This window comes from Telopea speciosissima, chromosome 5 (assembly GCF_018873765.1).
Source record: "Telopea speciosissima isolate NSW1024214 ecotype Mountain lineage chromosome 5, Tspe_v1, whole genome shotgun sequence".
In the NCBI taxonomy this organism is placed as follows: domain Eukaryota; kingdom Viridiplantae; phylum Streptophyta; class Magnoliopsida; order Proteales; family Proteaceae; genus Telopea; species Telopea speciosissima.
In genome coordinates, this window is record NC_057920.1 from 36,460,562 (window position 1) to 36,475,386 (window position 14,825).

The window sequence follows — 14,825 nt, forward strand, 5'->3', positions numbered from 1 at the left end:
GACTCAGTCAAATATAGATTTTGAATTATAACATTATAAGAAATAAAATTTCCAATTCTATTCACTTCTTCCCTACTTTTCTTTTTATAGTTGTGCTCATAAATTGTAGGAAATTTGTACGAGAATTCAATTGTGAGCTGCGGGATCTAGGACCAATTTTGAACCATAGTTCCCAAGCAAAGCCATATTTGACACATCTTACTCAATGGATTCTTAGGGTCGGGAATAACCAGTATGTCCACCTTGTTTTTAAGGGAGGCTGACATTGCATGTAAATGAATATATATGTATATTTCAAATGCTCATCTATTTATATCTCCAAATGCTGTCCTCAGCTAGTTGACAATGAGTATCTCCATTTGATTTCCTTGAATATTTTCAAAAAACAAATGTTTCCAGAGTCTGTTTGTCAGAACAACCCCAAATATCCACCACATGGTAAGATGAGGCCTACATTTTAGTAAACCAAAAAACCTCCGGTCTACATGTCACGTTTCAGCCTAAACGAGTTTGACTAGTGGCAAACATAGGAGGGTGCATTGGAACAAAAATATCTTTTTTGTTGAGCTCTCCCAATTTAACATATAAACAGGTTAATAGGTGAAAAAACAGATGCATCAAACAATATGTTTTTTTTTTTTTAACCAACTGTAGGATTCCTGGAAACAAGCAACATAAACAAAAACAGCAATTGATGAATTTAATGGAAACAACAAACTACAGATGAACAAGGAAACTCACTGAGAACTGAAGCTCTACAGCCTAAGAGCAGAGTTCTTCATGGTTCTCTTCTATTCCCCATTTCCTTCTAATGTAAACCAATAGGTTACAGAGTTCTTCATCTTGCACGAAAAAAAATATGTTCGGTAGAATCCTTATCTAAACTCCATAAAGAGTGGCACAGAAGTCACAAAGGAAGGTGAAACATAGTCTAAGCATTCCTGTGTCAAGACTTAACCTTCAGCAAGCTTGAAATCTTGCTGTTTTATTTAGCAGGTTCTGTCACTGTATTTCACAGGAACGGAGGCAATATTACCCAACGGCGTGGATACTTCGGCCTTCCCTCCTTTCCATCGAATAACTGCAGATTGAGGATGGAAAGTTAGAAACAAAAAATGAAACAGAGGCTGGGAAATGGAAAAATGATATGAAGTTCACATTTATGGGATACATTTGATGTACATTCATGGAATTGCAAATGAAGGTTTTCCTTAGAAATCTATAGCATTACCAAATCTCAACAACCTGATTCATGGTAGGACCAATTAATCAAGTCCATATTGGCATAGACCCCCATACTAGGGATATATTAGAAAGGACCACAAGTCATACTAAAGTCCCAAAATTCATCTGTAGGCATAGACAGTCTTCATAAATACCAGCAACTATTTACCAGTGAAAAGGAAAACATCCTCTATTTATCCTTTTTATGCATGCAAAAGCAAGATGGCAATTAACAGTTACCTTCTTCAAACGACGGTGCTTTCCAAGGGCCCAGTCAGTCATGATAGAAGCAGCGACAACAAGGAACAAATAGCCTGCAACTGTCTGTGTTGCTACATTGAAGCCCAACCATTGATAGATCTCTGTGGTGTAATTTGCACAGGTCACTATATTAAACAGAAAGCCTCTTGGGATTTGGTACCCTCCACTCCCATCAGGGTTCCGCAGGTTCTTTAACAAGAGATGACAATAGAGGTTTGCAACTTGACAGATCAACCCAAAACCAAACCCAATCTTCATCTGGAGGTCACTTACGGGGGTATAAAGTGGGTGGTTCACATAGTAAGCTATGTATGCGCCAAATGTCCAATAGTAAGTACAGTTGCGGAACACATTGGAGAGGGGTGAAGTTGCATGGCTAAACCGATGGATGAAGATTGTCTCCATCATACGTTTAAAGTAGTGAATGGACCAATAGTACAATGCATAAGTCTGGACAGGGCGGATAACGCGTTCTTCTTTGTAGCCGAAGTACTTGTACACAGGGAAGAAGTAGAAAATGGGATAAATGATCAGAGGCCCCACGTACTCACAGAGAAAAAGGGTCCTGTAGGAAACCTGCGGGCCCAGGTCTTTGAACACCACAGTCAATTTGTCCGCATTTCCATCACAATAATCTAGCATAACTTTCCTGGGGTCGAGAACAGTAGCCCTCTCTTTTGATCCAGGCTGTAGAGGCAGGGTGAGACGCTGTCTAGAAGGATAGTATTTTTTAGCTGCTCAACATCAGAAAGTGGTATCAATATCCAGGTTCAAAAAATTTAAGAAATTTAAGTTCTTCATGAATGGACAAACATATGAAAAGATAAATAACTAAATAGACAAAATGGAAGTGATGAAAAAGAAGAGGCAAGAGATTATGGTTATAAGGAAAATTCATATGGAATTCCACGTATGATTGACTGCTGGATATTTTTGAAAAGTTTCTAGGTTGCTTAAAATGGACTTCAGTTATAATCTTTCCAATGAAAAGTGTCTATACAAGAAGGAAGACAAAGCCTAAGAAAAGCATATCAGCTATGCTACATTAAAAAAAAAATGCCTTAAAAACAAATTCACAAATTCCTCATAGTTACAGTAATTCAGTCTCTTTTCCTTGTAAACAACATTATAGACCAATTCAGAACTTTGAACTTAGAATAAGTTTCAAAAGAGTTGAAAAAAAATTAGTGGCATGAGCAGTAATTTAGTCTGTCATGCAAACAACGACTGAAATAGACAGATGATCATCAAATAAAAACTTAAAAAGGAAGAGGGCAGAAAAAGTCAAAACATCCATTCTGAACAATGGAATTACAAATCCAACTGCTAAACAAAATAGATCGAGCAGGATTTTATAGCTAATTGCAGTAGGTTCAAGGTCAAAAGTATTTCAACCTCTTATAATATGTGCACATTTCAATGAAAGCTTTATCAAATTAAATTAGCCTCCACCAACTGGCTTCTGTAACAGACCTAACACATCTTTTAGGATATGCTACCTTAGTTTCAGCATAGCTTTAAAGAGTATTGCAAGTATTTGTGGAGAATCATTTGATTGACTTTATAATGTTTTTAGGGTAAAATACACGTATCTATAATCCACCCAATTTTCCTCATGCCCCCCTAAAGTTCTGACAAGTCCACACACACCCCCTCAAAATTCCACGTACCACCCCTACTTTACCCCCCTAAAGCCATTTAAGTCCACACCGTTAATTTTAGGCGTTAAATGCTAATAACTTTTTTTTATTGACCAAATTACCCTTTCTTCTCTGTCTCCGGTTTCTCCTTCCCCTCCGGCTCTCCCTCTTCCCTCACCGACTTCAGCTCCGGCTCCCCCTTCCTCTGTCCCCCCCCCCCTACGGTTCTCTGCTCCCACCCCAACCCTGCTGTCACCCACCAACCAAATCCTGAAGTTGGCCTGGTGGTATTGCTATCGAAGCTATGGGAATGTACATCCGAAAGATTCCATGAATTTTGTTCCACGGTAGACAACGATTCCATGAACAGAGGAATTGGGTTGCTTGTGAGAATTTACAGGTAAATAAAAGTTGAGAGCTGAGCGGATGCATAACGAACTACACTGATCTTTCAAGTACCCTTGCTTCTTACTTTCCCTTCCGTTCTTAATTTCCCTTGTTCGTTCTTCAAAATTCGGATCAGCAATTTCAAGTTCTGTACTTTCTCTGGCAATACCCAGTTTTAGAAGCTATTTATCCCATCTTGTTTATTTCAATCCAGATTGATCTGAAATTCATTGGTTGATATTCTGTTACCATATTCTATTGATTTCTTACTTGAAATCCAAGTTTATTAGCCATATCTATAGTTCCTTAAGTCCTGCCTTGCTTCCTTTTTATTGTCCAACCTAGCATTTCGCACCCTTGTTCATGGTTTCTTAGAAGCTTACCGGAATGTAGAGAATATTAGTTGCCGGAGTATATGGAGGAAGCCCGCCAAAAAAGTCAGTCAATTTGATGTTGATTCTTGGGGAGGGATGAGGGCCTATGAAGTTTTGTTCCACAACACTCGAACCAAAATTGGAATCAGCCATTTGGATAAGAGATTGGCACCACCCCACATTACACGACTTCTTGTTGCAAAACGAACAGAGGGCATAAATAGCTGAGAAGGTCTAGCGGTGAAAGGAAATCCACCATCTGGGTAATTCTCCCAACATTATTGTCAGAGGAACAGAGGAATTGATTGAGGCATCCAACAGAAATTAAATCCCTTGCCGTCACCGTTGAGTCCTCCGGTTAGGATCCGCCTTAGCTTATACGCCGACAGAGACGAAACCTTTGGCGGCTTCTTCAACAGTGAAGATCTTAGCATCTACAAAGCTCTCCACCTAATGAAACCTCACACTGCCAGCACTTCGAGAAGGATTGAAACTCTTCAACGATCTAAACCCCTGTAACCAGATCGATAGTGACATTGAAATCGCACGCAGGAGGTAGGTGCAGAGTAGTTTGATTGAGCACGGTAACGGGATCGGCGTCGGAGATCTAGGGAAACTTGAAGGTCAGGGGATCCAAAGTAAACCCAGATCAGCTTCGAAATCCCAATGAGACTACCAAACCCATGGAGGTGTTTCAGAAGAACCAGTCTCAAGGCCTACAATCGATCGCAAAAATCACAAGCAAAGAAGAAGAATAGGGCAGGGCAAAAAGGTCTTTTCAAATTACATGGGTGGTTAAAAGATGGGTATTTTACTTATTTTAACTTATGTTTAACTTAAGGGCATTTTGGTAATTTAGCACTAGAAAGGGTATAATTGTACATTACCTTCTTAACGTTAGCATTTAACGCCTAAAATTAACGGTGTGGACTTAAATGGCTTTAGGGGGGTAAAGTAAGGGTGGTCCGTGGAATTTTGAGGGGGTGCGTGTGGACTTGTCAGAACCTAGGGGGGCATGAGGAATATTGGGTGCATTATAGGGGGGTACGTGTATTTTACCCAAGTTTTTAACTTATCTTCATATGATGTTAATGTCTCCTGTTCTTGAACCCTTCTAAACGTTAGTGTATCCTGAAATAGTCTCGATAAGCATCTTGCAAATGTGACAGACTAGGGTGCCAACAAGCACCAATAAAGACCTCCCTACAACAACAACAACTCAGCCTTATCCCAACTAAATGGGGTCAGCTACATGTATCCTTTCAAAAGAACGTAGGGAAAACTGAGACACAAGGAAATGAAAGTAAGAGGAATGAAGAAATGAGATAAGAAAAGTGAGAGATGGAAAATGAAAAATGAAAGTAATACTTGGCCCAAGACCAAGGCTTTGCATGGTGTCAACAGCATGGATCCTTACCCTCCAATAGGCTCTATCTAAGGTCATACTTGGCACAAGACCAAGGCTATGCATGTCATTCTTCACAACCTCACAAATAAAGACCTCCCTCTGCTTAAATAATATCTTCTATAAATATACAAGACTGTTCAACATTATTCTTTTTTACGCTAAATTATTTACAAAGCATAGGTGATAATATTTCATCCTTATAATTTTTTACTGTTAGCTCTTATTTGGAGGTTCTAATGCAAAGAGCCTATATATTATATTTTCACTTCAGCAGAAGTTTCCTTTCGAATTCCTTTTTCTTTTCCCAAAGCCATCTCCAAGAATTGCTCTGTTGGATTTCAAAAGAGTCCATTGATAGGGTTTTGAGACCATGTAATTCATGTCTTAATCTTACAAATTTCATAGAGGCATAAAACCAATGAGGCATACGGTGAAGTAATGGGAGAGGGTTATTGAAACCCACCTAAGAAAGGAAACAACTATTTCGAAGAACCAATTTGGTTTTATGCCAAGAAGATCCAAGTTGGAAACTATCTTCTTATTTAGGAGACACATGGAAAGATATAGAGAGGGAAAGAGGGATCTTCATATGGTCTTTATTGACCTATAAAAATCCTATGACAAAGTACCTAGAGAGTTAATCTAGAATATTCTAGAGAGAGAAAGGTGTCATGTTATGTGGACATAATTAAAGATATGTATGATGGTGTGGTGACTAGCGTAAGAACAATGGGGGGTCAGAGTAGTGAATTCCCAATTACAATTGGTTTACATAAAGGATCACCCTTAAGCCCTTATTAGTTTGCGCTTATCATGGATGATTTAACCAAAGACATACAAGATGAGGTTCCTCAGTGAATGCTTTTTGCGGATGATATTGTTTTGGTGGATGAGACAAAAGTAGGAATTAACGCCAAGTTGGAGCTATGGAGATCGACCTTAAAATCCAAAGGTCTTAAGATAAGTAGAACTAAGATGGAATATATGGTGTCTAACTTTAGCCACATTAGGACAAATAATGATGTGGTAATATGAATATTGATGAGAGGGAGATTCCACAAAGTGACTATTTTAGATATCTGGGCTCTATCGTAAATAAAGATGGAAACATAGATGATGATGTTGCTCGGAGAATTAAAATAGGATGGATGAATTGGAGAGGTGCGTCCAAAGTGTTATGTGATCGGCGTAGTCCCTCAAAGTTGAAAGGAAAATTTAATAGGACTATCATATGAACGGCTATAATGTCTGGTGTGGAATGTTGGGTAGTTAAGAAGTGTCATAAATAAACTAAGTTTATTGGAGATGAGGATGTTGAGATGGACGTGTGACAAAACTAGAAAGGATAAAGTACGGAATGAACATATTAGAGCTAGGCTGGGAGTAGCTCCGATTCATGATAAGCTTCGAGAGAGGCGTTTGAGGTGGCATGGCCATGTTCAACAGAGGCCTTGGGTTGCCCAGTACGGAGGAGTGATTTGATTCAGATTGAGGGAACCATAAGAACAAAGTCAGGCCAACATTTACCATAGAAGAAGTGGTGAGGAAAGACATGCTTCTCTTAGGCCTTGTATCATTTAGGACTTCGAATAGAGCTGATTGGAGTGCTAGGATCCATGTGGCCGACCACATTTAGTTGGGATAAGGCTATGTTGTTGTTGTTGTTGTTGTTCGCCAGTTTCAACATGCAATCCATAACTTGACTCCCAGGATCAGAAGGGGCTGAATCACCTAATTCATTGATTAAGCTAGCTGCCAGATGACAGATAATGTATGGATGTCCCAAGGTTCTAATGGTCCACCAATGAGCTATTATAGCAACAATGCATTTTGGGGCTGTAGAAGCACATAAAGTTCAGTTCCATACTGATTAGCTTGGTAATGTCTTCATTTAGGCTTTGAAGAGTACTAATGCAATCCTGTCGTTACAAAACCCTAATTCAGGTCACTATGGGCCAAACAAAGTGATAAAAACTCAATTTTAACAGAATAATGGCAATTCTGTCACTTCTGGGAAGTTTAGAACCTTTGGATAAGGTAAATAGAAAAGACAGAATATTAATTAAATTAAAGAGGAAGGGCTAATTTGGAATTTCAGATAAGATGGGGTAAACACTAAACAGAGACAATTTATGAAAGCAGCTTTTGAATAATTACAAAGAATTGCCCTTGCAAATATTGAAGCCTGATGTCTCCTTCCTCTTGTTAAAACAGAAACCAGCGGTAAACCAATCTGATTGCAGATGAATATTTTCACCCATATGGAACCCAATCAAACTGAAATTCTGGGGAAAGAATCCTCACTACAAGGCCTCATAAATGCAACAAGTTTCATTTTGAAAGATCAAGTGGTAAGACAACAGAATTTTTCTGAAACAGGACCAGGCGGTAAGAACAGAACCAGATTCCAAGATGTAGAAATTTTAATTCAGATGGTCTTTCACTCTCAAACTCTACAATCTGAGTCGCCTTAGGGTGGGGAAGAACACACTCAAATATCAGCCCAAACCATGAGGTTTCAGATGAGTTCTGAAGATTTCTTTTCAACCCAGTGGTACCGCCAACAGTAGGGAAAAGGGGGAAAACAGTAGCAGAATGGGAGAAAAACAAGGAACAGAAGAGAATAAAAGCTCACAACAATAAATGAAAAGAATAAAGGAAAGGGTAGTGAGAGATATCCGACCAGAAGAGAAGACAGATTGGAAGAAGGAAATCTGATCAGAAAGGAAGAAGAAACAAGCATTCGACTAATCTGTCAACTCTCACAGCAACCAGCATTTACTCGAATTTCCATTCCAAATCTCTGAAAATCAATGAGTATATGTTCATGTAAAGCTAACCCTAACCCTAAACAAAGTTGAATCAAACTGGAAAACTGAAAACTGGACTCCTATCTCTCCTATGATAGCTGACAAACATGAATAAAATATTAAATTGACCAAACATTTACCCTAAATAAAAAGGAAAATGCTCTAAATACCCCTACTAGACCTAAATCCAGGTTTGGACCTAATTTTCTTTGGCCTGGGCTTCCAGATTGGGTCATGCCAGTCTAACAAAGCATATGCTACTTGATCAAGTACTTTGAGAGGAGAGTGTGTGCATATTGTTATGGTGAATACTTCTATACCACTAGTCATACCATACTACCAAAAAACAAACATCATGATAAATAGTCGTATGATTTGGAGAGGACCATGTACACCTGAGATACTTGTGCTTGTGGTATACTGATAGCTGTTCTAAGTGCCCAATGACCTGTGCATTCAACTTCAACAGTCACTATCTGGGTTGAAAATTGACCTTCCCAGTTTTATTGTTATCCAATATCAACATCTACTAATGCTAAAGAAGTTGTTCTTAATTGCTATGCATTCTAATCATCCATGTATCATAACTTCTTCCTGATATTGATTTCAGATGCTAATTCACCATCATTAAAGTGATTCTACACCATGGAAGTCAGAAAAATGATTATAACAAGAGGAAGATTGTTTCTTTTATTTTTATTTTTTTAAAGGATTTCTAAATAAAGGACTTCCTTAGGCTATGTTTTGTACGCATTCCCATTTTGAGAATACCCTTTCTCATTCTCAGAACGCAGAATGCATTCTTAAGTGAGAATGAGACCATTGTTTGGATACATGTTTGGCTAAATTGAATTCTTGCTTTAGAATTGATGCAGGTCCAGGCATTAGAAAGAAGAAGAAGCCTTGACTTGGCTGTTTTGTGTTGGAGCCTTTCTCTTTTTTTCTATACTTAGTTTTTTTTTGAGCTCTTAGATTGAACCGGTCCAACCACTGGTCCAATTTAAGTGACTCTTTCCTATTGGCTGTTTTTTGTTTTATTTCTATTGGCTCTTAGAGCATCCTTTATATTTTTTTGTTTAAACTTTGTTTAGTCTCCCCTCCCAATTTTAAGAGGGTAGAGTTATATTGTGACTAGGATTGTAACTAGGACTCAGATCTGGGATTCCTAATCCAGATCTGAATATCTGTAAGGCCTTTTGGCCCTTTTTTAAAACTATAAATACTAGTGATCGTGGGCAGGCTCCCCCACTATTTTCTGCAATAAAAATCTCCTGCTTTCAAGCTGTGTTTGCTGCCCTCGTGCTGCTGCCTCTGCTCCTCTGTGAGCTCTTACATCCTTGTGGATCTCAAGGTGGTGAAGGGTAACTGGACTCCTGCGACTCCTTGCATTGTGAAGATCGGGAGGTCCTTTCAAATCATTCAAGCTGCTACCTTTACAATGAGTTGAACCTGTTTTACTTTAACCTTCTTTTACATAGACCTGATCTACAATCCCTTCTCCCATCAACCCTAATTCTCCATTAAACCTGCAACCCGATTCTGCCCAACTGCAGCATTTTAAAACACCTCCAAACCCTAACCTTTTTATGTCATTAAGGCCTCCTAAACCTGCATATTAAAACCCTCTAAACCCCTTTCCCAAAATCCACCCCTAAACCCTAGATCCTGAAAACACTCCATTTTTACAAGGCCTCTAACCCGATACCCTAGATTTCCAATTTCATCCAAATCAATCCAAACCTACACCAGTAGACTCCTAAAAACCTGCACATCATTACCAAATAAAACCCTAGCTCGAAACCCTAACCCTAACCCTGATTCTGCCCTAATTAGCCTAATCTGTCCCATTCAGCCAGCCTTGTTAGGTAACCCTATTCCCCTGGTTCCTAGTGGGACTTCTCCTACCTAGGACTACATCAAGAATGCTCAGACATTTCATCGAACAAGTCATGGACAAAATCTATTTGTCAAGTAACCAAATACTAATATACTCCCACTTAATCATATTACAAATGAGACCAACACCACATTAGAGGCTTAAGAATGAACACTAGACATTGTTCTTTTTTTTTTTTTTTTTTGCACAAAATTTGTCGGTAAAAGATTGGATCAGAAGAATGATGAAAGAATACCGGACTTGGCGTCTCTGTGAAGGGATTGAATTGTTGAACTCTCAAAGAGTCTGGCGGAGCAACACCTCTGCTTCCCGCAGCGGAAATAAGATTAATATGCCGAGAAGATAAAATTTCATTGGAAGATGAACAACTGAATATTCTTCTTGGATTCATTCTCTCTCCCTCAAGTCCAAACCGAACTTACTAAAACAAAGTTGAAAGTAGCAACGTCCAGGACTGACCTCCCTTGCACTCAGCTCATGTCTACGCAGTAACATGGTGGGCCATGGCTTCCTTCCTTAGTTTGCCTGGTTTTTTACCGTTTACCGTTTTCATCTTCTCCTTCGATTGTTCCTCCCAAAACTCCATAGATGTGGTACATAATTCCAAAAGATGAAACACATAAAAAGGATTAAAATAATAAGAATGTTCGCTGAATCATTATGGAACCGTTCAGGAGAGAAAGAGGGAAGATAGGGACGGAGGGAGAGGACAGCAGAAGGGAGGAGAAGGGAGGAGAGAGAGGTGTCGCCATCTAGCTTGATGGGCAGAAAGGAGGAAATCACCAGTGTTCATCCTCTCTCGTGGTAGTGCTATCCTATGAAACTAAGGCCAACTACAGAACAAGAATGTGTAATGGCTTAAAATCATATTCTATAATTGGCCTTGTTCTTGGACGCATTCCAAGATTTAAGAATGAGAATGGATACCATACGGTGTCCTATATATTTCAGAATGCGTTCTCAGTCTGGAATGCATTCCAAAATTGCATACCAAACACAGCCTCAATGTCTAAGACTTATCCACATTCTATCATTTGTCATTCTCTCACATATAACTTTTCCAAAACCTGAAAGTTGCCCTGCTGATACGATACTTGTGGGTCCCACAAATGCAAGGACTTCAATCATGTAGAAAGTAATATGGAACTTCCATGATCTTTGTTTTTGCTTGCATGTGCAATGCAAGTGCCCTTAGACTAGTTCTTGATAAGTAACAATTTACTGAAATATGTGAAGTAGTGGTATAAGTAATCATACAAAAATACTACAGGGCAACCAACTCAGTGAGCTGATTCAAATCCCCTTTTCAAATACAAACCCACCCATAAACCTGAGGCACGGTAATGTCCCAATGGAATATTATTCCCATAACAGATCCTAAGGCATACTAACCTCTTGTTTTGCAAAGTCATCAGCCCCCTTATCAGTTCATCTCAGCTTCCACAAAAGGAAGAAATTTATTTGGAATAAGATACCAAACGGGTCTAATATAGTGAGTATAATGCCATGGTTCCTCTGTTCACTTCTTCATCCATCCTATGGCACCAGTTGAACTACCTCTATCAGAGAATGGTGGAATACCTTACTATTCAGCGGCTCCACCCCATTGTGCATATTTTCACATGACAGTCGTGGTGTTGACAGAAACCTTAAAGCATGTATCTGACTTTTCAACCCTGTCATTTTGGAGATATTATGATCCTAACCTAGCCTTACTTCCAGGACTCTACATCAGACAAAAAAATAAAAGAGATAGTTTCTTTAGCACTGCACTGAACCACTCAAATTATCAGACATAAAAAAAAAAATCTTCTCCCCCCCCCCCCCTCCCCCTCCCCCCTTTTTCCTTTTTGGAGAGAGCCAAAGTGCCAACCAATTAAAGAAGGGTTAAAATAAGGAAGGATATACAAATGGAAATAAACATTACACCTTTTCCTTGCATCCTATGGAGTCCAAACTAACAGGACCTGCTTGGTTTTACATTGTACCAAGTTCAGGTCATTCCCTGATTAGCATCATGGAAGTTAACTGACCCCAGCTCCCAGCTTTAACTCCAACATAGTCAATATAAATCCAAACCTCCACCAAAAGTTGTAGATTGTTAACAATAATAACGCAGAGTAATTCCGTAAAATGACTGCAATTTATTATATTCCCAACATTTCCATCATAATACATAACAAGTCTATCATCGACCACACCTATAACCGGATAGCTTACATGAACAATCTCAGGCAGCTTAGAGCAATTATATCTCAAAAAATAAGGTTGAAAATTATGGATGAAAAATCATATTCCGTTGCACCGAAAATTGAGCATCATGGAGCAGTAAAATTACTTACTTCGACGGTGAATAGCATTTTGTAGATCACTAACTGTACCCTGCAAAACAACACGAGAAAAACGTTTTCAAACAAGAACAAAGACCAGAAAAGAAAACAAGATGAATAAAAACTTCAAAATCGATAGAAATTATCATATGAATTAACATATCAAGGGAAAAAGACTTAATAACAAAAATAGCTCATCAATCTTCCATAGATCCACAAAAATATCTCCAATAATTTTATAAAAAAAATTATGACAACAAAAAACCCACAAAAAAAAATTGATAAAAAGAGAAGAAATGAAGTAAAAAGCATCACATACCGAAGCATCCAGATCAAGCCCACCCTTAATAATTTCTCTACCGCTCCGTGAAACAACAGTCACCTTCATATTCGGAGAATAGAACAGAGCCGAGAGAAAAACCACTTCCCCAATGGAAAATCACAATAACCCTTCACTCTCTAGACAAGCTATTTGAATCTCCACAAGAAGAGAAGATGGTCAAAACAAAAATCAGACAACAAAAATCAGACACGGGAAAGCTCAGATTTTTCTAAACCCATATCCCAATTTTATAAGCTCGAAGTGTTTGGCGGAGATTTCAGAGTTGGGTTGCTTGACGAGTTGACAGAAAAAACGATTCAATAGCATTCGGAAATTTCGTAGCCTCTGTCATACTCATACGGATGGCCCGCCTTAATGGCGTGCGGTTGGGGTAGGAGACCTAACCAATGTTCGTAGTTGGCTGTTGGCAAGCCATTTAGGAATCGTTCAGTATTTTGCCCACATGACGTCACGAGCTCGAGTCCATTAACATTATGTGGACTGCAGACTACAGGAATTGACTGATAAAAATTTTAGCTGCAACCTTCCTGCTGCCGTAGGTGCAGACTTGGAATACCCCTTTTCTCCTTTGCGTTCGCAAATACTACCCTCTAAAGTTTTAGTATTTTAAAAATACCTAGGGGTAAGAGGAACATAGATGCAATTCGGGTAGCAGCCAATTTTTATCCCATAGAATGGTTGTTTTCAGATTTCCAATAAACCCTTAACAACTGCTTTATAGGGATGTCATTGGTTAATCTCGGTCGGTGTCGGTTGGTCTGACGAAGGCCCTTTATACATTTTGGGTGAATCGAATCAACATTGTTGGTTGGTCTAACCAAGGCCCTCTCTCGTTGTATTCTATCTGCTCCATTTTCTGTCCGCTTCATTTCCCTAAGTTCCTCTAATAGAAGGGGGTGGACTCCACCGAGGCAGTGTGTTCGGGTAGGGGTAAGGTAATTATTTCTGCTCCCATTATTAGAGAAACTTGGGGAAATGGAGCTACCCAGGAAATGGAGCAAATAAAGATCCTTTCTCGTCTTCCTTTACCCAAATTTTTTTCCTATCAGGTTTCCTGCCTGATATAGTTGTTTGGTTCCTCTCATAGGGGGTGGAAATGACGACTTATCTACACTCGGGCAATGTGTTCAGGTAGGGGATTAGATCATTCCACCCCCTATGAGAGGAAATAGGGGTGCAAGTTTGGCCCTGCCGGCCCGAACCTGCCCTGGCCCGCCCTGAGCCCGAACAGGGTCTGGGCTGAGATATTTGGCCCTGAGGGTGGGTCAGGACTGGAAACTTATGGCCCTGAGTTAGGGTCGGGTCGGGTTAGGGTTGAGGCCTTGTGCTAAGCTTGGCCTGGCCCGACCCGATCCTGATTTAAGTTATACTATAAAATATATATTGATATAAATTAGACATTATGAACTTTAAATTTCACCCACATTTTTTTATATAATATACTATATATGAAGACAATAAGTGTTATAATATAATTTATTATATTGTTATTTTATGTAAAATTAATAAGTTCTTCCCAATCCATTCCAACTCATGCATTTCTTTCCCCCTCCCCATGATCAGGGCCAATTAGGGTTGGCCCGGCCCAACCCTGAGGGGGGGTCAGGGTTGGATTTTTCTGGCCCTGAGTCAGGGTCGGGTCGGGCTTGGGCCCAGCTAAGGGGACTTAGGGTTGGGCTAGGGTTCTATAAAGCCTGGCCCAACCCGGCCCTGTTGCAGCCCTAAGAGGAACCGGACAGGAACCTGGGAGGATAATGATCCCCATTTATTCAGTCCGTTAGTTTTAGACCAGTAACATGACCTAATTACACTGTAAAACTATAGCTATTTCATTAAGAAAGACCAGCAAAGTCACCTACTTACAATCGATATAGAGATCTTAGATTTATTTTATAGATTCAAAAGCTACCTATTTAAAGTAAGGGAGAGGGTTCTCTTAGTAAACGGCATAGAAGAATGCACCAAGAGGGCAACGGAAGGGTTCTATAAATTGAGGATACAGAAGTTATTCCATGTAAAGACCGAAAGAGAGAAAGAGTGGGTGTCAACATCTAGCCGTTGTGTTGTTCTGCACACACCCGATAGTTGATTGGATACACGTCAGGATGTGTGTGGCACAACCCAGCTCTTGGATTCCTTGGGCATTCCCCT

General features: G+C 39.5%; 1 protein-coding gene across 1 annotated transcript; it reads right to left on the minus strand.

Moving 5' to 3' along the window:
• Positions 1-680: 680 nt before the first annotated feature.
• Positions 681-13,020, minus strand: LOC122661910 (very-long-chain enoyl-CoA reductase). The gene is made up of 4 exons (XM_043857422.1): positions 12,651-13,020; positions 12,344-12,383; positions 1,465-2,219; positions 681-1,081 (listed from the first exon to the last, which is right to left on the minus strand). The coding sequence occupies exons 1-4, from the start codon at positions 12,717-12,719 to the stop codon at positions 1,013-1,015; spliced, it is 933 nt and encodes a 310-aa protein (XP_043713357.1). The 5' UTR covers positions 12,720-13,020; the 3' UTR covers positions 681-1,012.
• Between the last annotated feature and the right edge of the window lie 1,805 nt (positions 13,021-14,825).

What these genes read in the sequence shown, in the direction of transcription:
- LOC122661910 (XM_043857422.1), bottom strand. Translation starts at nt 12,719, where the DNA reads ATGAAGGTGACTGTTGTTTCACGGAGCGGTAGAGAAATTATTAAGGGT. An exon ending in GGCTTGATCTGGATGCTTCG is followed by an intron (nt 12,384 to 12,650) that starts GTATGTGATGCT and finishes GTTGTTTTGCAG; the next exon opens with GGTACAGTTAGTGATCTACA. An exon ending in AGCACCGTCGTTTGAAGAAG is followed by an intron (nt 1,082 to 1,464) that starts GTAACTGTTAAT and finishes CTCAATCTGCAG; the next exon opens with TTATTCGATGGAAAGGAGGG.